This window comes from Muntiacus reevesi, chromosome 9 (assembly GCF_963930625.1).
Source record: "Muntiacus reevesi chromosome 9, mMunRee1.1, whole genome shotgun sequence".
In the NCBI taxonomy this organism is placed as follows: Eukaryota; Metazoa; Chordata; class Mammalia; order Artiodactyla; family Cervidae; genus Muntiacus; species Muntiacus reevesi.
Genome location: NC_089257.1, coordinates 16354300 through 16380499, shown reverse-complemented (window position 1 = coordinate 16380499; position 26200 = coordinate 16354300). Strand labels below are relative to the sequence as shown.

The following is a 26200-nucleotide window of genomic DNA, read 5'->3' as shown; positions in this document are numbered from 1 at the left end:
CCTTAAAGGCAAGACTGGGATTTGAAGATAACATACAGGATAATATTCTCAACTTGGAAGTACTTTTTTTTTTTAAGAGGATATTGTGTAGGTTTCTATATAAAATAATAAAGGCAAGTAGGGGAATGGGTAACAATCTGACCAATTTTCCCATAGTACCTGGGATTTTTTCAGCAGTCTAGCCTCGGGACATACAAAGAAAGCTTTGTTGCAGGAGATGGGATGGGATGGCATGCAAAAAAAACTGAACATTAATTCCTGGGAACTAACTGTGCCAGGCACAGTTTAACAGACTAGAAGTGCCTTATGACTTTCTAGCACCCACAGGCGTTTAGCCCCATTTCACAGAATGCTGGAGAGGACAAAGACATGAAAGGAAGCGGGGGGGGGGGGGGGGGGCGGGGGGGGGGGCTCCAATGCAGGTTCCTCTGGGTTTACCTACTTTTCTGCCTTAAATATGTCTCTAGCCTCAAAGCTCTTTAAAGGTTACCACTTGGTTTCTCACAGCCACAATGTAAACAGCTTCTAATGAGGGATAAGACAGGGGCTCTTTCATCTGGGGTGGATAAGAAGTTGCGGATGCCTAATGGGGGCGGAGGGAGAAGTGAGACAACTGCTGTCACAGCTGATGTTACCTCTTTCCTTTCCTGCAGGGAAGCCTTGGCAACACCCAACCTGCCCTGCTTCCTCCTACGAAGGCAGAGCCACAGAACCTGCCCCAAATGCCCTAGAGACTGGGTTCCGTGATGGCACAGGCTTTCACCACCAACCCTCATGTCAGCACATGCAGCATAACAGCTAGCACGGAGTCAACGCATTTTTATCAAGTGACTGCTATCATCCTAAACAAAGGAGCAGAAAGCAGAAAGGAACCCATCTAGCCCGGTCACATACACAATGGTGGGATACAGGTTTGGGTATCTCTAAGAGTAGGCTGTAAGCGGTACTTCTGTGGCTACATATTGCCTATCTGTGAGATCTCTGAAACAGCTCTAAATGAGATGCTGGAAATGAAATATGAAGAAAAAGGGGGAGACTAGAAAGATCTGAAGATAATCCTGAGAATGGAGTCTAAAGAGAATCTTTCTGACTGAGCTTGATAACCTGGAAGACTACTATGCCAAGTGGTCTGCTAAACTAGAACAGCAATGACTGCATTTGTTTATTAGACCAACAAGAAGGGAGTTCTTGGAGTTCACGGACTTCATGGAGTTCACTGCTAGAAAAGTTTTTTTAATTTATGGATATATATTTATGATATTATAATTAACATGAAGAGCTCTATCAATATATAAGGCTGAGATAGGAAAAGATATTCAAGATCTAACATGGAAAAAACAAGCTACAAAGTAATATATAATCTGATTTTGCCTTTTACTTTAAAAAGAAAACATGGAGGAATATGATGCTAAACTGCTAGTAGCAACTGAGAAGGAAAAACTTATGGGAGACGTTTACTCTCTTCACAGATCATGACGGAATGCACTTTCTACCGTATGTATCTCTGTAATGTCTGGATTTTCTTTCAATATGATCATCGTTATAATCAGAAAAAAATAAGAAATGTAAAAATGAAGTGAAATGGAAAAGATTCTTATCTCCTAAAAATATCTTGATCAAATAAGAGGTCAAAGAGAAATAACATTCTAAAATAATGCTGTGAAACCACATTCTTCGTAACTCTAAGGCTCCTCAGAAGTCCTCTGAGAGCCAGCACAGGATCTGACGGCAGATGGTCTACAAACATGACTCCACCCAAACGCCTAAAGCTTGGGCACCTTACTTTCCTTACTTCATACTGAAGTTCCGCTGACAATAAATCTGAAAACTTCTGATCTAAAATGCACGTTAAGTCATTTATCTCTAAATGTTCCTCAAAGCATTTCCTAGGGTTTGAGTAGGCTCCCCAGGAATAGATAACGTGTTTTCGCCTGTATTTCCTGATACAAGATTGTGGTACCCAGATTCTTAGTGCCAAATTAGCAGCATATGAGCTGTCTGGTTAGAAAGCCGGTATTCCATGCATAAGGCTCCCCTGTTCAAGGCGGCCAAGGCAGCAGGAAGCCTTCTCATTTCCCACCATCTGGCCAGCCTCTCTGAATCATGGTCAGCCACCCAGAAGCAGAAGATTCAGGATCACCAGAGACTATTTTCAGATGAATGAGAACTCAAGCCTGAGCAATTAGAAATAGGTCAATGACTTTTTAAAGCAACCATCTTAAAAGAGCTTTTCTTTGCAAAATTCTTTCTTGTCATTGGTTTTTCTTTAAATAGAGTACGGTGACTGCCTATAAAGTCCTTCTTGGTTTTAGAAGTCTTTCTGTCATAGAACCCTTATGTATTCTTGGAGGTTTAGTTCTACAGACTTGCGTTTCTGACAGAAAATCTGATTTTAGAAATACAAATGAAAGGCTTCAATATTTGAGCTAAAATGTCTGTAACCTCTACAGTTAAAAGAACGCATTTTAGAAATCTTAATTTTTCATTGGCTCCTCATTGTCTGTAATAGCCAGGGAAAATGTTTGTAATGAAATCTTTTCCCTTGTTTTGTTTATTCTTCCTGACTTTTATAGTGATATCCTCATCTGGATTCTCACTGGGCCGAAAGGAAGACATTTTCTGTTTACTTCCTTATCTGTGCTTCCTGGCTGAGGGCAGAACTGATCTGTGAATTTCTGCTTCTGAACCAGCAGGGGGAGCTCACTCACACAAGAATCAGAATTCACCTACGAGATGGTGGGCAAAGCAACCCCAACTTTCTTCAGTAAGAATGGCCCTCTCGTGCTGTGGATAAGTTATCTCCTGATAAGCAACAATGGTGCTGGGATGAAGAGCCTTGGAGAAGACAGAGACCCCTCACAGACAGCCCAGCCTCAGTGGCAAAGCTACGGCCCAAAGCAGGTGCACAGCGTGCCTGTACCTGTTTTTCAAGGCTTGGCTTGCTAAGCTGTACAGTCTGAGGTCCAGCGAGTCTGGTCCCTGGAGTAGCTATCACAATGCTGGTGAGCTGGGCCATGGGGAACGTTTTGGCTATGGTTGCAGTCTGCCCATTGACGACACGGACGGGGTGGATAGAATTCTGGGAGGTAGGGAGGGTCGTGGGGGTGAACTTGGTCAACATGACGGGCCTCTGGATAAGCTGAGGAGCTGCAAGCATGGGAGGAGGTGCTGGGGCAATAGGAATGTTATTCTGGGCCACAGGCTTGGGTCGAACCTATGGAGAAAGAAAGAACAATTATCGTATTACTAAAACTTCTCAAGTCCTATAAGCTTTAGACACTGCCAGATCTTCTACACTATATATGTGAAATGGTATTCAGTACAAATATTTATTGATAGCCACTTCAGAATTATCAATTCTATAGATCTCAGGGTATATAATATTACAGAGATGCATCAGCTCCTAAGAGGATCCAGATGCTACCCTAGAATGTAGATTTTCTGATTCCAAGCCATAGCTCCCTCTCCTCTACCACGCCACCTCTTCAGGCTGAGTCAGATGCCTAACCCAGAGACTGGTTCCACCCAGAACTCGTGCCCAGCAATGCTAATAGCGCTGCCAATGCCCTGAACTCACATTCTAAATTTCCTCATACCCACAGCTCCAGTTCACTCTCATCTCTGGTCCTCTAACTCCCTGTTCTCAGCCAGTCCTTCTCTAAGTCTCCCTTCTGGCTTCCTGTACCTCTGCTCAGTCCAAAATATAACTATTTCTCAGGGTTTTGTCCCGGAACCCCTTTACTTCCCAATGTCCTCACTCCTGGGAATTCTCACGCATCCTACGGCTTCAACTGAAGACTTCCACACTTGGATCTTAGGACCAGACATTTCCTGAACTTCAGAATCATTTGTTCATCTCTCTGTTATCCATCTCTACTTGGAAATTTCACAAGAAGTTCAAAATCAACATGTCTAAAAGTCATCAACTTCTTCCAATCCTTTCTTCTTATCATCATTACCTCAGTAAATGCCCCTTTCTTACTAGAAAAAAAAAAAAAACCACTTCAGAATCATTCCTAATGTTTCCACTCTACCTCCGCTTCCTAAATCCTTCTCAAATATGTCTACTTTTCTATCCTCACTGCCACTACTCTAGCTGTGTCATTTTACTGAAACAGTGGCAGAAAACTGTGATTAAAAACATGGGATTATCCTTGCCTGTGTTCAAATCTTGGTTCTACCACTTACTAGGTAGCTGTGTAACCTGAGGTAACATACCTGATCTCTCTAAGCCAGTATTTTTTAAACTTTCTAAATTGTGACCTGGAGGCAAAATCTTTTCTCCTTACACATAAGAATTTGACCTTCGGTTAACTCTAGCTGTACATCCCTGGAAGCCTGATGACAGAAGAATGACAACTATGTCAGTAGGAACACTGCTTACGGTAAAGACGACCTCTTGCTGCTAAATCAAATCTACTATTTCCATTACCTGCAAAAAGCATAGATAGAAATTTGCCATAAACACTTTTGAAAAAGAAGATGAGACACACCATGCTTTGGGTTTCCTAAAATGGGGTGACTCTTGTAACCGGGCATGTCCACTGCGGGGACCTTGAAAGTCACACCTATGAACTGTCGCAAGATACACTGGGGTCCTGAGAGGCGTAAGGTTTCTGTTCCAGGGAGGCTCTCCCACTGTCCTGATGAAGACCTCATCTGCCTGTACCTGAGCAGTCCCCGGACAGCCGCAGAGACTGTTGTATGGATGCCTGTAGGGACTCCTACTGAAGAAAAACGTCTGATGCTACCTTGCTGGCAAGCGCTGGATTCTGTCCTGTATCATTCCAAGTGGACTGGTGCAGAGTGGCCTTTGATAGTCTTGTGAGTCTGAATACTTAGCTGCATCTAAGACAACCCTATAGTGTGTGCTGAAGATACATAATAGGAAATATGTTTTACACTGTAAACATGGATATTTATCTATACATAGACATTTATCTATACATCTATTTTTTTAAAAAAACTCATGAAATAATACTTCATACTCTTAACATTTCCTATTCTGTTTTCTTCATTTTACTTAAAAACTCTGGTTACAGTCCACCAAATTGATTTCACAGTCTACTAATGGGTCATGATCCACCCTTTGAAAAACAGACTAAACCTTAGATTCTTATCTAAAAAAAAACACCTACTTTCACAGAGTTGTTGTGAGGATTAAAACAGATAACCCATGTAAAATGCCTACTACAATAAGTGGCACATAGCAAGATTCTCTAAACATTAGCTATTGTTAATTGTTGACACTGTCCCAACAGTTTCTCCTGCCACAGTCTAGACAATCACCAATCTGTTCTCTACACAGTGTTAAGGGGGAATTTTCTAAAACAAAAATATAATCATGCCAAGCACTTGTTTGAGAATAAGTTAATGGATCCTCACTGTTCCTAGGTAAGGCCCAATTCCTATATAGCCTCCAAGGTTCCAAAGGCACTGGCCCATGGGCTTCTCCATCCTCACCTTACTCTGGCCTGAGTCAGCCACGTGGCCCACATGCTCAGCCACACCAAATTTCCTTTGGTTCCTCAAACCTACGTGTCTCTCGCCATTGTGGACTTGCATACATGTTCCTCTTTCTGCCTGGGACATTTTTATTTCTCCTCCATATAACTATGTCAAACTGACATCGTTAGGACTTTAGGTCTAAGATTGAATGTCAACTCTCCAAGAAACTGCTTTCTGTAATATTCCAAGGATGAGCTGGGCATCCTTCTCACGTGTTCTCAGACTGCACGGTACTTCCAACGATTGTTCAGTCGCTCAGTCGTGTCCAACTCTTTGCAACCCCATGTACTGCAGCACGCCAGGCTTCCCTGTTCTTCACCTGGAGCTTGCTCAAACTCATGTCCCCTGAGCCAGTGATGCCATCCAAACATCTCATCCTCCGTCACCCCCTTCTCCTCCTGCCCTCAATCTTTCCCAGCATCAGGGTCTTTTCCAGTGAGCTGGCTTTTCGCATCAGGTGGCCAAAGTATGGGAGCTTCAGCTGTAGCATCCGTCCTTCCAACGAATATTCAGGGTTGATTTCCTTTAGGATTGGCTAATTTGATCTCCTTGCTGTTCAAGGGTCTCTCAGGAGTCTTCTCCAGCACCACAGTTTGAAAGCATCAGTGGACACAGTGATTGCCATACATGTGTCAGAAGCTGCATGAGGCTGAGAACTATCTTGAAACCCTCATATCCACAGTTCTTAGGGCCCTTTTGATACCTATAGCATTAAGGATTTACCTGATAAATTATTGATTTATTTCATGTTAGCACTGCCCATCCCCCTCCCCAAGGCAATTCAGAAATCACTAATTTTTTACCCTTCTCTCTCTGTCTGAAAGCTGAGGCCTCAGATAGGAATACCCAATCTTTCTACCAGGCAAGTCAACTCCCCATCAAAGTCCATGCTGGGACAATCCTGGTAGTCTGTCATGAGAAGGGTGAGTTTGGCCCAATTGCTGGAAGAATGCTCTCATGAGAAAATGGGCAGTGTTGCTCGGGTCTGGGTAGAAAGCTCCCTGTATAGCTTCCTAGTCTAAATCTTCATTAGCAAGACTCTGTGTCCCAGTATAATGCTCAGTGCCATCACTTTCCAGAGAACAGAATGCTTTCTACTGGTTGAGTTGCTACTGTCTCCTCCCTACTCTCCTCAGCATATGGGGTTCAGGGGTGGGGCAGAGAAGTGAGAACTGCATTCCTTCCCCATTGGCAGGCAGTTCTGGCTAAATTCTTCCAGTAAGTCAATGTCATAAGGTTGAAAATGGTGCTATTTTAATTATTGTAAACTTAGGACAAATTTCCTTTCCATACATCCCTCTGCTACAGCATTTTGTCATTGCTAAAAAAACCCTGATGATAACATAAGCTTCTTCTGTGGGATTTCCCTGGTGGTCCAGTGATTAAGACTCTGTACTTCCACTGCAACGGGCATGGGTTCGAACCCTGGTCAGGGAACTAAGATCCCACATGCCGTGCGGTGTGGCCAAAAAAAAAAAAGGCTTCTTCATGGTATACAGATCTGCAGCTAGAATCTTTAGCTAAGTGGGATCTGAATACAGCTGAATTGACAAGTACATTATAAGCTGCTTCGAAAGGGTCCACAAGGATTCTTGTCTCACCTAACCCATCACTGGGCTTGTCACTGATTTACTCACCTGTGGAAGAAAGTTTGGACGTGGAGTGAGTCTAGGAGGGGGGATAAACTGTGGTACTTTGATGGGCTGAGGAGGTGTTGCCTGAACCTGCTAAAAAAATGAGAAAGACAAATCAGAAGGGAAAACAATTATTCAATAAAAAATAAAAGCTAGGCATCCTTTTTTTTTTCCATAGTATAACTGCTTTACAGTGTGTGTTAGTTTCTGCTATACAACAAATTGAATCATCTATACGTGTGTGTGTATCCCCTCCCTCTTGACCTTCCTCCCACCCCTCACGGTCATTCCAGAGCGCCGAGCTGAGCTCCCTGGGCTACAGACAGCTTCCCACCAGCTCTCTGTTTGACATATGCTGGTATATACACGTCAGTGCTACTCTTCCGATTCGTCCCACCCTCCCCTTCCCGCGTCCACATGTCCATTCTCTACGTCTGTGACTCTATTCCTACCCTGCAAATAGGGTCATTGGTACTATTTTTCTAGATTCCATATATATGCGTCAATATGTGATACGTTTCTCTTTCTGACTTACTTCACTCTATATGACAGACGCTAGGTCCATCCACATCACTACAAATGACTCAATTTTGTTTCTTTTTATGGCTGAGTAATATTCTATTGTATACATGTACCACATCTTCTTTATCCATTCAGATGTTGATGGACATTCACGTTGCTTCCGTTGTCCTGGCTACTGTAAATAGTGCTAAAGCTCGGGACTCTTAAAGGGTTTTCAACATCACTATTTTCTTGACCAGACAGTATTTTCTACAAGCTTTCACTGGAGAATTAACCATCTGAATTAACATCACCTTAAGAAACTTTCTTATTCTCCTGCTTGAATGCTTTGCCCCATAAAGTGAACCAATCGCATTTGTTTCCTTATACTTCTAATGTAGAACATAACAGACCCAGCAGTCTTAGACGATTTCCTCTGACATTCAAGAACTCCTGCACTTGTGTATTTTAAAAGTCAACACTGATTTCAAAGTAAAATCAAACTTGCAGCCTGGACAGATGGGCTTTTTCCTAATATGAGAGTTTTACCTAACAGTGAATGGCTTTCTTCCTACAGAGAATTCTCTAACTCTCAGCATCTGTCTGAGTTATTTGGCTGCTTCCCTAAAGATTCCTGGGTAAGAACCAGAGCTTCCCTTTAAGGCCCTCTAGCTTCACTCACCACTGGTCATTATTTGAAAGCCATCAAGAGCCCTTAGCTTTCACTTTAAGAACGGACCTTTAAACTGCAATTTGGATATATTCTGAAAACACTGGTTTTTAGATGGTTTTACCCTAGAAATCTCAAGAACAACTTTTGTTCAGGAACCTCTTCCTTCCAGAGGTCTTTTTTTTTCTGATAGACCTTGGAATGGAGAGGACACTGTTATTTGTGGGTTTCTTAAATATTTTTAAAGCGCCCCAACTAACTCCAGTACTTCCTGGGTGTGATTTCAAGGAAGAGTGAACTAAAAAATTGAGCAGGGCATCTCCCCTGACTTAGCAGTACAGCACCAGAGCTCTCACGTTTCACAGGGAGGACTGTGGATAGGATGCAGGGAGAGATACATGAAACCGCGCAAATGCCCCTGTGAAGGACATTTTCCCCCTTTAAGTCAAGCCATATTTTGGCCATCCTTGGTGTCAGGACACCTCTACAGTTATTCAAATAGATAGTGTGTGTGTCAGTCGCTCAGTCGTGTCCGACTCTTCACAACCCCATTAACTGCAGCCTGCCAGGCTCCTCGGTCCATGGGATTTTCCAGGCAAGAATACTAGAGTGTGTTTCCATTTCCTTCTCCACGGGATCTGCCCAACCCAGGGATCAAACCTGGGCCTCCTGCACTGCAGACTCTTTACTGTCTGAGGCACCAGGGAAGCCACAATTACTAGAGTGGGTTGCCATGCCCTCCTCAGGGCATCTTCCCAAGCCAGGGACTGAACCCAGGCCTTCTGCATTGCAAGTACATTCTTTACTGTCTGAGCCACCAGGGAAGCCCCTATAGATAGCAGGAAAGCCATATTCCCTCGTCAGCCCCAAAGGCGAATTTGGTATGGTAGAAGACTGATGGAGACTGAAAAATCCAGCAGGAGCATAACCTGGATATAACTCTACAAGTGCATATCCTGATTCCCTCGTCAGCCCCAAAGGCGAATTTGGTATGGTAGAAGACTGATGGAGACTGAAAAATCCAGCAGGAGCGTAACCTGGATATAACTCTACAAGTGCATATCCTCAACCCTCTCATGTGGGCACACACGAGGAGCAGCTGCTGGCTTACCAGAGTGACTGTGTTTTTTGCCACAATTTGGACAGCCTCTGCCCCAGGCCCAGTGACCTTACTAGACGTCTGGAGGTTGACTGGTGTGTTCTGCACATCAGTGCTGAGCACAGCCTTCTGACTGTTGATGGCGGTCACCATAGCAATGGTAGGTCTCTGGCCCACAACAGAGGCAGGCATGGTCGCAGTTGCTGCTTTCAAGACGAGAGGTAGTGTCTTTGTGGTAATCATAGAAGCTGTAGTTACAGTCTTCTAGGAGACATGGAGAACAGATATTAGGACACTGAAGGGTCATCCCACTAAACAAAATGCTAACCTCCAGAAGAAAACAAAGCAATGGTTCTCATAATCAGTCAAGCTTTTTCGTGTAACATTTCTTTTATGTACATAGAGCACAGTTCTTACTACAGGGCAAGACAATGTCAAGTTTGCCAGAGTTCTCAAATTTAGCTTCAAGTCTGTTTATAGTAATAACTGCAAGATAATATGGCTGCAGGATTTTCAACAAGGAAAGGAGTGGGTTTACAGATAGAGAATATGAGTGTAACTATTTCTTCTGGTTTTTAAAATTTTTGCTTGCTCCCAATTTAAACTTTGTAAAAGCTGCAAATTAATGAGGTACACACCATCTCTTTAACTGTTACAACCTCATCAATATGAAGAAACTTATATAATTCTGGTTATCTGCCTTCTGTGACACAGAGGCTTGGATAAAAGGACAGTCAGTGTCTTTAACTCTTTTGAGTGGAGAGGAGGAGAGGAAACTCACATGAGAATTAGTACAACTGCTGCCTCAAAGGCAGTAAATTCCCAATTCTAGATAATGAAACCTATTAACCAACTAGTATAGTAAATACCAGCTCTTGATACCAAAGGGATATGCCACTACCAACAATCTTTTCTCTGGAGGACTGCTGCAGAAGTGATTAAAGAACCAGAAAAAGGCGATGGGGTGGAAACAAACACCTGAGTTTCAGAAAGTCTGATAGATCAGTCTGAACTAAGGTGAGGGGACTTCGCTGATGCTCCACAAGCATTACTGCAGCTTTGGAGCTGCCTTTTTCTAGACTCTTCTGTCAGCGTAATTAAAGGAGCCGGCTACAAAAGAAGAAAATATAAACAATCTCATTTCATGGCGCATACATCTATCGAATGCTACTAGCCACTTAATATAGAGATGTTTCAGAAACCTGAAAATACACCTGGTCTAACTTGTTGGTTCTCATTTTAATATTACCACATTTCATCTTTTTCTCTTACTCTATACTCGCCGTGTTCAGTTTCCTAGCTAATAGCCACATGTGGGTATTCAAATTTACTTAAAACAAAATAAAGATTAAAGTATCGGTTCCTCAGTCACACTAGCCACATTGATAGTATTTACAGCCACATGTGACTGGCGGCTACCAAACTGGCCAGTGGAGTTTTACAGAGAGTTCTATTGGACAAGCGCTGCCCTCAACCAGGGTGAAGGACCCCACTCTCCATGAAAGAGATCTGAACAAATTTCTTTGAGAATTTCTATTTCAGTGTTTATTCAAGTCCTTAAGTCATTTGGTTCTAAGTAATTTTTCTGCCTTAAACATTTGCATGACAATACATTTGCATGTATTATCTAACTTTTCAACACCCTTTTTTTAACCAAAAACAGGCAATAAGCTGACCTCAACTATCCCATATTCAGAATAATTAGCGATCCTTATTGATGCCTACAATTAATATCACCCAAATACGTTTCCTCTTCCCTTAGTCAATGACACAAGATGACTTATTTTCCTTGCCACTGTCCTCTCCGGTGCAAAATGGGAGTGAAAGGGGAAACACTGATAATTATTATTTATCTTGGGAGGTAGCAGGCCATCCACTGCCTATCAGTGATGAAAACCAAATAAAAGCGAAATGCTATTTATCATCAGAAATGTTAAGTAGTATAGCAGCAAGGACTGACTTTATCCTACCAGCTACCTTAATATCTGTTTTGAACTCAGTGTGGTATTAGCTCTATCTTTCAATTTAAAACGTTTAAATACACAGAACTTTTGAAGTGGTGAGCAAGTCACACCAGATGGCATTCAATCCTGGTACCACCACGAGTTGTGGAAGGAAAGTTATAATCAGCAGAACTCACTGACATGGATTTTAAAAACATTTGTGCATGTTGTACTACTTTAAAAGAGGGTCAGTATACTTCTGTTTGAAATATGCTTGGTCCAGGTTAAGTCATTATCAATTTTCTGAATAATTATCCTTAAAAAGTGAGTAAAACCTCAAACTAACCTGAATTATATACTTACCATTAACTGCAACACTAAAAAGCACTGAATTCTAACAAGTGTGTTCACACGCTAGCATTTTTATTCTACTTTAGAAATATCTAGCTGTAGCAAATTTCACTCCATGTCTTCTAGCAGTTACATAACTATCTTTGTCTATAAAGGCCCAAGACCTAGTACTGCATGTTCTAATGAAAAGCTTTTGATACTGACATCAGGTATTGCCACAAGTACTGCTTAGCTCTTTACTCCTGGTCTGGTGCTTATTCTATTCTAAGTACTGCTGCTGCTGCTGCTGCTAAGTCACTTCAGTCGTGTCCAACTCTGTGCGACCCCATAGATGGCAGCCCACCAGGTTCCCCCGTCCCTGGGATTCTCCAGGCAAGAACACTGGAGTGGGTTGCCATTCCCTTCTCCAAGGCATGAAAGTGAAAAGTGAAAGTGAAGTCGCTCAGTCGTGTCCGATTCTTAGCGACCCCATGGACTGCAGCCCACCAGGCTCCTCCGTCCATGGGATTCTCCAGGCAAGAGTACTGGAGTGGGGTGCCACTGCCTTCTCCAATTCTAAGTACTAGGGAACACAAACCGACCCTGGAGTTCTGAATTTAGATGACAAAGAGAATCTAAAATTTTGATATCCAAACCCAATGAAAACCTCTGAGTTGTTCTGGCAGGAGGAAGAGAAGACACAGAGAGGAGAGGTGTCCCAAAACAAAGAAAGTTATTTTTATGGAAGCTGATTAGTCCTTGACTGGTTGATGTGGTCCAAGTATGATCTCTTTCAAGAGATCATTAACTAGAAGTTAATGCAGAAAATACATGGCAAGAAGTACTGACAGCAAAATCTTTTTATTTTTTTGCTAAGTTACTGGTTTTTTATGGTCACATGTGGCTAGTAGCTGCAAAGCATAAGGTACTGAATTTAAAAAGACAGGCTCCAATGTACAAATCAGAACTTAGAGGGATTATTACTATGAGCTCTAATTAATTTCCACATCTATTTCAGATTGTTGGTTTAGTTTTGAACGGAAGGTAACAGTTGTACACTTGGACAGCTATCAGTAGAATTCCAGTCCCACTTGTCTATAAGCCTTTATTTTCTATTTGGTTTTATTAATTGCATGCTTCTTTACACCTGTATTCATTTAAAATGACAAGAGTTGTGAATATAAGTTGAAGAGTACACCTGTGTTCAACTGTTCTTTCACTGTTTTCTGTAGATTGGAAATTTTCAAAATATACATACAAACATGAGTTGGAGTTAGCTAAGTAAAGGGAACAGGTTTCCTTCCCCCCTCCCTCCCTCTCCCCAGCCTTGGTACATGCTAATCACCCAACTTAGAATAAAACGCTTGCTCTTCCTAGCATCTCCTCCTTGTTTACACAGATTGCTAAATTAATAGTTAATCCTTTCTGGACTGAAACATTTAGTATATGCCATATATTAAACTTCCCATTTGCCCCTGACTTCATGAACCTTTAGTGACTCCCTGTGACTGCCAAAAACTCCCAAAGTTCTGCCACACGTTAGAGAGCTTCCACAAGTTAGCCTCTTCCTACTTCCTGGCTCTATCTCCCTCTCCACCACTTCCTGGAATCCAAGCTCCAATCAGCCTCCTTGCTATTCCCAAGGCACGCGTTTCCCTTCTGTCCATACTTTTGTTTACACTGCTCTCTGCACTGTGATGCTCTTTCCCCTCTGCTCCATCACGGAGCTCTCTTATCTGTCAAGGCCCTGATCAAAAACCGCCTTCTTTATGCAGCACTCTCTGATCCCTCTGGTCGATATTACTGTTCTCTGGTATTTTCACAGCTCCTCACTGGTGTTTTCATGTTTTCTTGTTAGATGTTTACGTCTGCCTCTCTTCTAAATTTTTTAAGTTCTTGAAGACAGAAACCCTGTCTTATTTATGAATCTGTCCTCTCCAGTGCCCAGCACAGGGCTTGCATATAGTAGAGACTCAATAAATATTTGCATAATTAATGAAAATAATTATCATAGTTTACCAGATTCTAGGCAGGGACATTGCTGTTGTTCAGTTGCTAAGACATTACTATCTCTCTGTATACTAAAAGCTAGCATATAAGGAGCACCCGATAAATAATGATGGACAGTTTACTATAAAAACAAAACCCCCAAACTTGAAGCTCTTTTGGCTTTTATCATTAAAAAAAAAAAAGCAATATAAAACAAGCTTAGCTAAATTAGTTAAATTATCAGATAGGCTACCAGATGGAGATGCCACTGACTTCAGTTTTGGGAATAGCCCCGGGCCCCTTACTATTGCCATCCCAAACCAGTATGGAACTCAGATTACCAGGGAAGGGAATAGCTATTGCTTAAGTATTTCATCTCATTTGTGCAATATGGAATGGTACTTGAAGAAAAAGTTTTCCATGGATTAATAGAGAAAACTCCTAGTACCAGGAAACAGTGAATTCTACCAAACTCCTTCCAGGTAAACACTTTCTGATCAAACTGTACTTTGGAAAGAGAACAACCAATCCAACTCTGTTAAAAACTCTAAAAGAAGTAAACTGATAGGCAACCTTTTAGAAGAAACATAAGTCCTGGTCAGGGGGGTTTAAAAGTCAGTTTGAATGCCTCATTTCCAAACAGCCTTGGAGATCAGGGTAAAAATGACGCAGGCCACTCTAGCTACCTGATTTACAATGGGGACTCTTCATTTTTCCTTCTTTGGCATTTTATATAATGTCAGTATTTCTCTTTTGCAAACTGTATAGCAGTTTAGAGTAGCAAATGGACAGACTTTTCAGTCAGAATATCTGGGTTCAAAGCCTTGCTCCATCACATAACACTTAAATGATTTTAGGCAATTACTAATTTCTCTGTGCCTTCCTTAGTTTTCTTCTCCAGAAATCAGCGATAATAACAATAATACTGTCCTAGTAGGGTTTGGGTGAGGACTGTCCACACTGTACATGTCAAGCGCTTAGGAGAGTGCCAGTATAACTTTATAATATAACCTCTATCAAATGTTAACTGCCTTCAGTAACCTTCAGTATTTCTATAAGTGTTTTTTTGCATTTGCAAAATATTGTATATGAACCAGTCCAATGTACATAAACAGTGACTAACCGAGTAAACTATAATCTTTTGCTCTACATATAAAGATATGGTGGAGATGGTGTTGGTGGGTGAGCGGTGTCCATGCTTAGGTTTCAGAAGATCCCCAAATCCTTGACACCATGTGCAAAAATGACTGTATTAGGTGTGAATGTGTATTTTTCCGGGGAGGGAATCCATGGCTTTACAGAGTCTTAGAGGAGTCTGTGACTTCCAAAGACCAACAGCTACTGTTGAAGAGTCCCATTTTAAAAGGTATGCCCACACTACATATAAGAGTGTGGAGATCAAGCTTGATTACTTCTCTTAATTGAATCATTCATAAATACATCCTTTCTGTGTGTCTTGAATGCCTTAATATCCTTACATTATGTGGTAGTACAATGACCTTTTCAGTAAAATCATTTATTTATTTGCACAGCTACACCAATTAGAATTTTTTAAGCATTCCACTCCTTACCGCTATTTTTGACCTGCAGCTTCCATTTCAGATTTCCTTCACTGTATGAGAACAAATACATATTCTCATATGAGATGACTATGAACTTGGAAGTGAATATTTCACTTCTATGAAATGTATCACCTTCTAAATGCCTCTTTCTACTGGTCCCCTGGGCATTAATCCTGGAATATTTCCACACCAACTGCTAAGCATTCCAGAAAAACAATTCCTGAAGACGTCAAGTCACAGAGACATTTAGAGCAAGTGTAAATAAACACTTTCAGAAATTCAAAATAAGACTTTAATTCTGCTCTAATACAGAGATGTGATTTTTCTTTGATTATCTTTTTCCCTTCTTTGGACACATGGGAAATCATTTTAACTTTTACTCCTTGGTAATGTTATTTCTTTCTGCCAATGAATTCCAAGTGATTGTTATCCCAGACACAGTATAAAAAAGCAACCAGAAAAAGTTTAGTTCAGCGCTAGCTGGGCTTGTTAGCGCGGGCTGAAACAGGACCTGGTTCTCCGAGAGCGGCGACAGAGCGGCCCAAGCACGAAGCGCGGGTGCGCCCGCGCGCGTACCTGTGCGGCGGTCAGGCCGGGCGCGGGCGCGGCCGCCGGGGCGTGGTGGTGGTGGTACTGCGGCTGCAGCGGCGGCGGCTGCTGCTGCGCTGTCTGCAGCTTGCTCTCAGACTGCGGCAACGGCTGGATCTGGAACTTGTCCGGCTGCTCCTGCTTCACTATCAGGTTCTTCCGTAGCTGTTCAACTACTCTTTTCTACCGAGCGAGGGCAAAAAGGAGTAAAACCATTAGAATACTGTTCTATCAGCTGTGGAGAAATAGGCAGCAACTGTCTCTGGAACCAGCTAAACCTACAACTTGTTACATTTAAAATCCAGACAGCACATTAAGACAACAGAGAAGGAGCCCACGGCATAAGAAGCACTGCACATATAAACGGAAGCTGAGTCACAGACGAGAAGAAACGCTACGGGAAGGCCCACTGCAGAGCTGAGACTCCTTGACTATTTCGACTTCGTGTGCGGGGCTGGAAGGACAGCTTAAAGTAGCAGTAAACACATGACTCTGGAGATACACTGCCGCAATTCAAATTTCAGTTCTGCTACTTACCGGTTATATGACATTGGTCAAATCACATAACCTATCTGTGCTTCAACTTCCTGTTCTAAAAAGTGAGGTAATTAACAATAACTTTAAGACTCTTCAAGTACCAAGATGCCTCACGTAAAGTACTCAGAATTATTAGTGGTGTACATTGTTGGTCATTTTTTTTCTTTTGCATCTGATAACATAGATACCATTCATACTGATTTTTATTAATCAAACAAACATCATGTATGTACCCCAGTTTAACACATTAAACAGACTTTAAGAAACCTTGATCCCAGCACTATGTGATATACACAACAGAGACTTTACTGAAACAGGTAACTCATGTAACAGGATTACTAAAACTTTGTTTAGGCAGAGTAGGGTTTTCAGTACATGGGATGAAATTTTTAAATAAATTTTTTTCCCTGTCTTTATTAAAATCAAAGAAAATGGTGTGTTCAGAAACCTTCATGACTATAACACTACATTTCAACAAAGTTACGCTCCACGCAGGCACAGACTTAACTTTGTTCACAACTAAACTCTGCATCTAGAAGTCCGTGGCTAAGTGAATATCTCATCACATGATGTTGGAGCGGTGGAACTGACGACTGGCAAATGGCTCAGAGAAGGTACACTAACCATTGGGGCCTGACTTGGGCTCTGACTCTCCGGCCCTAGTGGCTGAAGAAAGTCTAAGCAGCACTCCTCATTTACACTTTTGAGGTGAGTTCACCAGCTGAGGTTTGTTACTTCTGACAAAAGCAGATTGCTATTTTCTAATATAGATTTTAAATAGAGAAAAAGAAGTAAATGAAGATCGCTAAATGAGGAGTTAAGTGAAACCATAAGGGCCAGGCTGACTTTCACATTCCTGCTTATGACTCTAACCAAGTTCACTACACAATACTCTCTAAAGAAGCCAAACCTGCAGGTTATGTGCTTAACCTATTTGAACATTAAGATATTTGCAAAATGGATTTTTTTCAATGTTAAGCCAATACAAAATACATTCTTGACCAAAGAAAAAAAATTTATTATTATTTTTTTTTTACTGATTCTTTTTAGTTAATGAAAATATCGTATAAAGGCTGGTGAAGGGAGAGTAGGCTACACTTTACACTCTGCTAGCACGGCCTCTCTGAGAAGTTAAACATTAAAAAGAAAAAAGAAAGATGCAGAGTTCAAAGTATTTCAAGAAACCATCTGCAGAACATGAAAAATGCAAATTAATAAAAATATAAAATTCTTATAAAAATAACTTTCAAGTCTTCAAAATCCTATTTCTCAAAATATAGAAGGCAGAGTAATAGAATGGATATAGTTTAAGAGAAGGGGAGTAATAGCAGTGGTGCTATGGATAATTCTACGCATCACATGTAGATTTTATTACTTGGTGACTGCCAAAACATTTAGACATTCAACAATTAAATAATTATTTAGAGCTGCTTTCAGTCCCCCTTCCCAACATATTAATCAGCATTAATTAAACATATTAACAAACTAGGTAAAGTGCAGCACCGGCAGCCAAAGAAAGGGACTAGAGAATCTTTACCAAAACAAAAACAAACCTCCCAGCTCAGATCAGGGTGGGGAGGAGAAACAACACAAACACAAATGGGATACCTGCCAAAAAGTATACTTTGAACAAAAACAGCACTGGAAACTAAATCATTACTATACCAGGCACAAAAGGAAAGGGTGTTTTTCTCCTCTCCAGCCATCCTTGGGAAATTCACTGTGCTCTTCCACTGCCTAACTGGGTTAGACGAGAAGCAAGAGACGAAGCTCGGGACCCACTCCTCTTGTTTTGTGCAACAGGAGGGACAGTAGGGGAAGGAACAAGAAAGGGACGCAGGCTAGTACTCTGCGGCCATATGGCTAGAGCAAGGTGACCAATCCGAACCGGAATCGGGACCGTGGGAGTCAGTGAGTCACCAGGGTTCACAACCCTTCCTCCCCGGGGGCCTGAAACAAAGAGGGGAGGGGGATGGGATCATAATACCTGCAAACTTACTGGTCCTCGAGAAGAGGCAAAGAAGAAAAGAGAGAGAGCTGTGCAGATTGGACACAGGTCAGATCATATGAGCTGTGTAATGCTTCCTTTGAAAGAAGGCGCTAGCATATTTCAGAGAGCCGCTCAGAAATGCACTGCCCCGGCAGTCCTTGCTGTGTTCACCAGAATATGAGAAGACTATCCGGCATATAGTTGCGCATGTCTATGGATTTTTTTAAAATCAAGGTTCACGTTGATTCTTCACGTCAATTAAACTCCTCTTCACTGCATTTTGAAAACCAGTGCTCTTAAGTTAGGTGAGTTCTGGAGTGGAGTGCTCCTTCCTTATGAGCACAGAGACTCTGCACACTCTTTCAAGGACCAGCTAATAAAGCAGAGCTGCCCTGTGCAGTACTTGGCTCTTCCAGGTTCCACATCCAGGCTTGTTCTAGTTCAGTCTTGTAGCTGTTGCAAATAACGATAATCACATTAACTTCAGTACGACCCTGATCTAGGCCTGCACCAGTTCTGGGTGGCAGTGAGGGAATACAGCTACAGTATTTCATAACTCTTAGCTTGTGGGGTCAAACAAAGTTCTTAAATAAGAACTTCACAGGTAGTGAGCCTACACACTCTTGCTATTGTGTGTTTTAAACAAAGAAATCATGACTTCTGCTAGTCATGGATGAAGGTTATATTAGCATAAGCAACTAGGTATTTTCAATGTTATTCACATATATTCAACTTAAACATTGCTAATTATCTTGGAACATTATCCTGAAGCGTCGAGAAAAGGCAAAGTCTCACAAACTGGCTCTTCATCACTCACTCAATGCTGGGAAAGACTGAAGGCCAAAAAAAGGAACAGCAGGGGATGAGATGGTTAGATAGCATCACCGACTCAGTGGACATGAATTTGAGCAAACTCCAGGAGATAGTGAAGGACAGGCAAGTCTGTCGTGCTGCAGTCCATGGGGTTGCAAAGAGTTGGACACGACTCAGCAACTGAACAACAACAACAAAAAAGTCAGGAGGGAGGAGAGGAGGGACAAAAGAATTGAAAAAGGAAAAGCTGGAAAGAATGAAGGCAAAAAGGAGAGAGAAAAAGCTAACAATTTGTTATCTTCTCTCCTTAATATATTTTCTATAAACAATAGGCCAGTGTGCCAGACATACAGAATGGCTAGTACTGCCCCCTTCAATTCATCTGTCAAGAAGTGCTCCAGAAACCCAGCATGTGAGTCCAAGCCCCGGATTCCCTTGACATTCGCATCACTGGGTTTCATCAGGGTTTGTTAAGGCAGAAGGGTTCAGAGTCCCTGACACGTGAAGTCACAGTTTCTGAGACAGGTAGTCACTGTGATAAATACTGTGACATTCAGCAATACTATCAACGTGTTCACACGACAGCAAGACAGACTCCAAAGAAAAACACAGAAGTTTACAGGCTCAATTCAACAGAAAATCAGGTTCGTTTTTCTGAAATGTAAGTCAATCATTCCAAGTGCCACGACCTTTGTCAATACAGAAGGGAGATGGAATAGAGGAAGAACAGCCTACTCTTCCACTCAGGCCACCAATTTATTCCCATCAAACACTCACACAAATTCAGAAAGCTTCACTCAAGAGCAACTCCAGACACAAGCCCTGCCCTCCACAACCGCACACTGTGCTCCAAGGCTCTGCTTCTCCACACAGGCACTCAGCTCGCTGGCGTTCCACTCGGCGTCGCCTGTCCGAGCAACAGTTACGAGAGGGCCACAACCACTCAGACGTCTTCGCAACTTCGTCTTTTTTCCTCTGTGATCAACCACACAGTCAGGAAATATAACCCTGCCCCTTCACGCCAGAAACTGATAGAGGCATGTGACTTTTCACAAATCCCAGAAAGTCAAGAAAAAACATTACCCATCTTCATACCTAAAATGCAATGGAAAAACTTTCCAGGTCTTAAGACTTACCAACTGCACAAATGAAGACCGGATACTAAATTTTTTGTGTGCAGAAAAACTAACACGGAGACATTTACATTTGTTAATAAAATCAGAATTTAGAAAGAGAAAAGAGGATTTAAAAAATCCTTTCTACTGTCCAACTGAGAATTAATCAACTGTATTTATAAGCAATACCAATATTTAACAACAATGAAAAGGTAAGAAAGATCAGATGAGTCTTCAGAATGCTGCCATGTAATTATTCTCTAAAGAACAGGGTATGTTACTGGCATAACATCAATGACAAAATTACAATCCAGAGTAAAAGATACATGTTATTTAAAGGAAATAGAAAATTCAGTGACAATTCCACCATTTTATGAACAACAACAACAACAAAAAAACAGAAAAGAAGCAATAAACTCAAAATAAGTTCCTTCTTGATGTTAAAACTGAAATTTAATGGGAAGATATACACTGAAGTTATTAGAGGGAATGTTCAGGGGAGACACACAGAATTCTGACCGGGGAGCAGAAGGAGGAATATTGGTGGCAGCATTTATAAAAATATACTCAGGGGAATTCCTTGGTGGTCCAGTGGTTAGGACTCAGGCTTTCACCACTGGGACCCAGGTTCAATCCCTGGTTGTGGAACCAAGATCCAGTAAACTGCACAGAACAGCCAAAAAACATATATATATATATAGATGGATAGATAAAATACACACATATACTTAAATATTCAATATATACTCAGATTAAAAATAATTACATTTCATTCATTTTGTAAGGCACTAGGAGGTTTTCCCCCAAACACTCCGACATTCAGTTTCAGCGTTAGAATCAGACAAATAGCATCTAACCTTAAAAGTCTTTTTTAAAAGGAATATATTCTTGAAAAACACTTCCTGTTTGGCCACATAGTATCTACACCTCATCTAATACGTGAACTGTGTATACTGTCTACTAAAGAGGATTTGTTTGGTCTTAGAGAGTTGGGAACACAAGATATTTTACAGCTCTGCAAGGTGTCACAGAATTTGTACAGTACAATTTAGATGAATTAAGGAACAGCAGCAGTTGGAATTATCAGGGTTTTTTCCTGTAAAGTTCAAAATTCTCTACATGGATGCTTAACAGATGGTAGAGAATGCATATGTCATGATAATGAGTAGACTTTGGCTTTTTTAATTAAAAAAATATTCTTTGGGGTTTACTCTTCCTTCAACACACACACACACACTGATATTTACATCAATAGGTTTTACATTCATCCCCACAGGAGATTAGACCTTTTATTCATATCAATGGGATTTATATCCCATTTCCATTGGGGATTAGATCTTTTATTTGACAGCCTGATTAAAATGCAGTTTACTTTTTTCTTATAATAGTTCATTCACGCTCTAATAGGTAAACTCAACCCCACCTTCCCCCAACTCCTTATGCAGGACTATAAAAGACTGCCAAGACAGCTATAGTCAAACTTTCTCTAAATCTATGAACCCTTCTAATAAGAACCTGAGAACTTATCTTTAATTTGCATCAAACAAGGAAGAGTGTAGCTACTTACTCAAGAGTGAACAGTCCCTGGAGAACTACAGTGTTTCAATATGTAACACACCCAGATGCTGGGACAAAACAGCATCAACAAAGACAGAGGCTAAAAAAGAGCACGGCATGCTGGGAACGGTAGTTATAATATATTTATCCATAATAAAAGAGGAAGGAAGCCCAAATCAGAACCCAGTTAGCTTGCACTTAAGTTCTCTCTGTTTCTTTGAAGTACTAAGCTATACTGTCCTGCCTGCTCCAGAAAAATGCTGAGGATCAAATGAATAAATGGCGGGGAGTGCTTAGGAAATTGTCAAGGGCAATGTAAAAAGCAGAGATGATAACCAATGACTAATACAATTTCTCTAGTATGAGTTTTAAGTTCAGAGAAACAGCTAATTAAATGTGATTTTTCTTTTCAATGTCAATTATCTTTCAATCAGTTTATTTTTAACATCTAGTCAAACACTTTATGCTTGGTCAAATATGTTATTTTCTTAAAAAATAAGAACACACGATTCAGAAAGAGAAAGCTACCTGTTGCCTTTTTATCTCAGAAATCAAACATAGTACAGAATATTTTCCTGTGCAGAAATCTAGTACAGCCCAGATTCTTCTACCTCAATTAGTGGTTCAGGGCCACATTCTGAACACATAAAATAGATGTCCAATTTAAATGTAACCTGACCCAGCAAAGACCCTAGATACAGTAATGCGAACAGCAGGAAAAAACCATAAGAACTATTTATAATCTGTACAATTTAGCTGGTTGCTAATATTAAAAAAGTGCCTGAATCACTGTGTTTGTACCACAGTGAGATATGACCCACAGGCTATTAATTTGTAAATTAAGCTCCAGCTCAGTACAAGGCATGGCCCTCTGAAACTATCTGTTACAAACCTGCACGTACCACCAGCCTGTCCTTCATCGTTGCATGGCTCTACGCCGCAACTCTAAAGGCAGCACCGCCTTGTTAATGTCAGAGTTGCCCCTTACACTACAGAAATCCTCTCACTGCTCTGCCCTGAAGCTGCTATGGTTCTCCTCACAGAAGTATGATTGGATATGGCTGCACAGTAGCTGTCCCTGACAAGTTGGATATGAAAATACAATTTAAGCACAATAATGATCCTAAAATGGGGGGAGGGAGAAGGAAGAACAAAACCAAAAACCTCTATTGTTTTACAGAATACTGCTCAGATAAAACAGACTGTTTTGGTGACTCAAGTCCTGGGTACAATTTGAGATAATGTAGGAAGCCTTTTTTCACAGAAACATACGACAGAATCAGATTCTAGGAGAGGTAAATATAACAGGCTACGTAACCAAATTCTGAGCAGAATATGTGTACTGAGTCATGGATCAATCAATCCCAGAGACAAGGATATCTTTTAACAATCCTCAGTTTTGCAGCTTTTTTCTTAAATGAGATAAAAAGAGAAGAATATTAGAATAATATACTGTGTCAGGCAGGATATATCAGGTATAAAATATTTCTGATGAAATGTAATGCTTTTCTCACACTGAAACAAAAGTAGGGTTTATAAATCACTAAACACTGATATTTTGTATTGGTAAGTATTTAATGAAAGTACAACCTGAATAACATTTTTTATCATCTACCGTAATAGCATAAACACACAGATTAAAAGACTCCAAAGCTACTAAATGAATATCTCTTAATTTCAAAGTGTTCAGCTTCGGTATTTTATCACTAAGTATTTATTATAATCACTTAAAGAAAAAAAATGAACAGTTTATAAATATACTTTCTGACAAGACTCTGCATAAAACAACAGAGGAAGCAATTCTATCACCTACATAGGCTGCCAAGATGAGGGAGAGTTAACTTCAAGGGATTGGATCTCACAAGACACGTGACATAAGGATGATTTGCATTACTCTGTATTTAGTCTGAGTTTTCTGCAACAGAAACAGAAGAAACCTGAACTCATCTTTCAGATTTTCGGAGCAGGTTTGGATTTTCTTTGTTTTATATGGTCAATACTAGAAATTTTAATGAGAAAGAGAGAGATTTAGCAATACAGGAGAAAAGCATGAACAAAACATTTCGTTAAGAAATTTTAACTTGTATTAAATCTTAAGTGTAAAGAATAACATTTTTCATAGGCTATGAAAACGACTAAATCCAATACACAAATTACTACACAATAAGCCCACACACATACACACACACACATATGCAAGCACATAAATCTAATTTTTAGAAAAGCTGGCATGGCCACAATAAAAATGATTTGCTGTTTTATCTTCTTTTAGCATACTTTTTAGTCCTGAAGGTGTAGCTCACTCTTTACCATACTGTTATCCAGTTTACACATCCAACAAAACAGTGAGGGTCAAAAGAGAAGAGGATACTTCATTAAACACAAGACATGGCTCTTGGTTTGTTTTTGCTGTTGTTGTTTGATTTTATTTTTTAATCTTTTTTGGTTGCACCATGCAGCTTGTGGAGTCTTAGTTCCCTGGTGAGGGATGGAACCCTCACACCAGCAGTGGAAGGGCCTGACAAGTTGGATATGAGAATACAATTTTTTAACCACTGGACTGCCAAAGAAGTCTCCCTTTCTTTTTCTTAACCACTGGACTGCCAAGAAGTCTCCCTCTTTTTTTCTTTAAACAGACTTAATTTTGTATTGTCGTCTCGTTTATATTTTTAATTTATTGAATTTTTTACTAAAGTATACTTGATATACAATATTATATAAGTTACAGGTGTACAGTATAGGGGTTCACAGTTTTTAGAGAGCATATTCCATTCATAGTTATTATCAAATATGTGCTATCTTCCCTGTGCTGTGCAATACATCTTTGCAGCTTATATCATACCTGATAGTTTGCACCTCTTAATTCCCACCCCTGTTCCACCACTATACTGCCCCTTCCTCTTCCCTCCTCCCACTGGTAACCACTAGTTTGCTCTCTGTATCTGTGATAGACCTAAATTTTTAAAGCAATTTTAACTTTACAGTAAAACTGAGTAGAAAACACAGGGAACTCCCATATATTACCTGCTCCCCCACCCACAGCCTCCTATATCAACAGTCCCATCAGAATCGTACATTTGTTAAAACTGATGAACCTACACTGATACATCATTATCACCCCAAATCCACAGCTTATACCAAAGTTCACTCTTTGTATTAAAACTGAAGTATAGTTGATTTACAATGTTGTGTTAGTTTCTGGTGTATAGCAAAGTAATTCACTTATATATACATATTCTTTTCCATTATAGGTTATTATAAGATACTGACTACAGTTACCTGTGCTCTACGGTAGGACCTTGTTGTTTATCTATTTTATATATAGTAGTCTGTATCTGCTAATCTCAAACTCTAATTTATCCCTGCCTCTTCCCCTTTGGTAGTCAAAAATTTGTTTTCTATGTCTGTGAGTCTGTTTCTGTTTTGTAAATAAGTTCATTTGTATCATATTTTAAGATTCCACATATAAGTGATATCATATATTTGTCCTTGTCTGACTGACTTCACTTAGTATGATAATATCTAGGTCCATCCATGTTGCTGCAAACCATATATTCATTCTTTTTTATGGCTGAGTATTATTCTACTGTGTAAATATATACACACCACATCTTCTTTATCGATTCTTCTGTCAATGGACATTTACATTGCTGCTATGAACATGGGGTGCATGTATCTTTTCAAATCAATGTTTTCTCCAGGTATTTGTCCAGGAGTGGGATGCTGAATCATATGGTAGCTCTCATCCCAACCATAGGTAGTTTTCATTCCAATCCCAAAGAAGGGCTATGCCAAAGAATGTTCAAACTACCATACAACTGCAGTCATTTCACAAGCTGGCAAAGAAATGCTCAAAATTCTCCAAGCTAGGCTTCAACAGTACATGAACCGTGAACTTCCAGATAATCAAGCTGGAATTAGAAAAGGCAGATGAAGCAGAGATCAAACTGCCAACATCCATTCGATCACAGGTAAAGCAAGAGAATTCCAGAAAAACATCTACTTCTGCTTCACTGACTAAGCTAAAGCCTTTGACTGTGTGGATCACAACAAACTGAGGAAAATTCTTACAGAGATGGGAATACCAGACCACCTTACCTGCCTCCTGAGAAACCTGTATGCAGGTCAAGAATCAACAGTTAGAACCGGACATGGGACAACAAACTGGTTCTGAATTGGAAAAAAAGTACATCAAGGCTGTATATTGTCACCCTGCTTTTTTAACTTACACGTAGAGTACATCATGTGAAATGCTGGGCTGCATGAAGCTCAAGATTGCTGGGAGAAATATCAAAAACCTCAGATATGCAGACGACACCACCCTTATGGCAGAAAGTGAAGAGGAACTACAGAGTCTCTTGATG

The 26200-nt window shown here is 40.6% G+C and overlaps 1 protein-coding gene across 28 annotated transcripts in view; it reads right to left on the bottom strand.

Annotated features, from left to right (window-relative positions):
• Nucleotides 1–26200, bottom strand: part of PHF21A (PHD finger protein 21A) — a 189803-nt gene that overhangs the window by 33225 nt on the left and 130378 nt on the right. For 24 of the 28 annotated variants that reach the window (XM_065945040.1, XM_065945042.1, XM_065945047.1 and 21 more), the window contains 4 exons: nucleotides 15813–16007; nucleotides 9425–9676; nucleotides 7146–7235; nucleotides 2921–3214 (listed from right to left, as the gene is read on the bottom strand). In XM_065945040.1, the coding sequence (XP_065801112.1) occupies nucleotides 2921–3214; nucleotides 7146–7235; nucleotides 9425–9676; nucleotides 15813–16007 (831 nt within the window). The remainder of the gene's footprint in view (nucleotides 1–2920; nucleotides 3215–7145; nucleotides 7236–9424; nucleotides 9677–15812; nucleotides 16008–26200) is intronic. The other 4 variants (XM_065945058.1, XM_065945062.1, XM_065945057.1 and 1 more) reach the window with 2 other exon arrangements.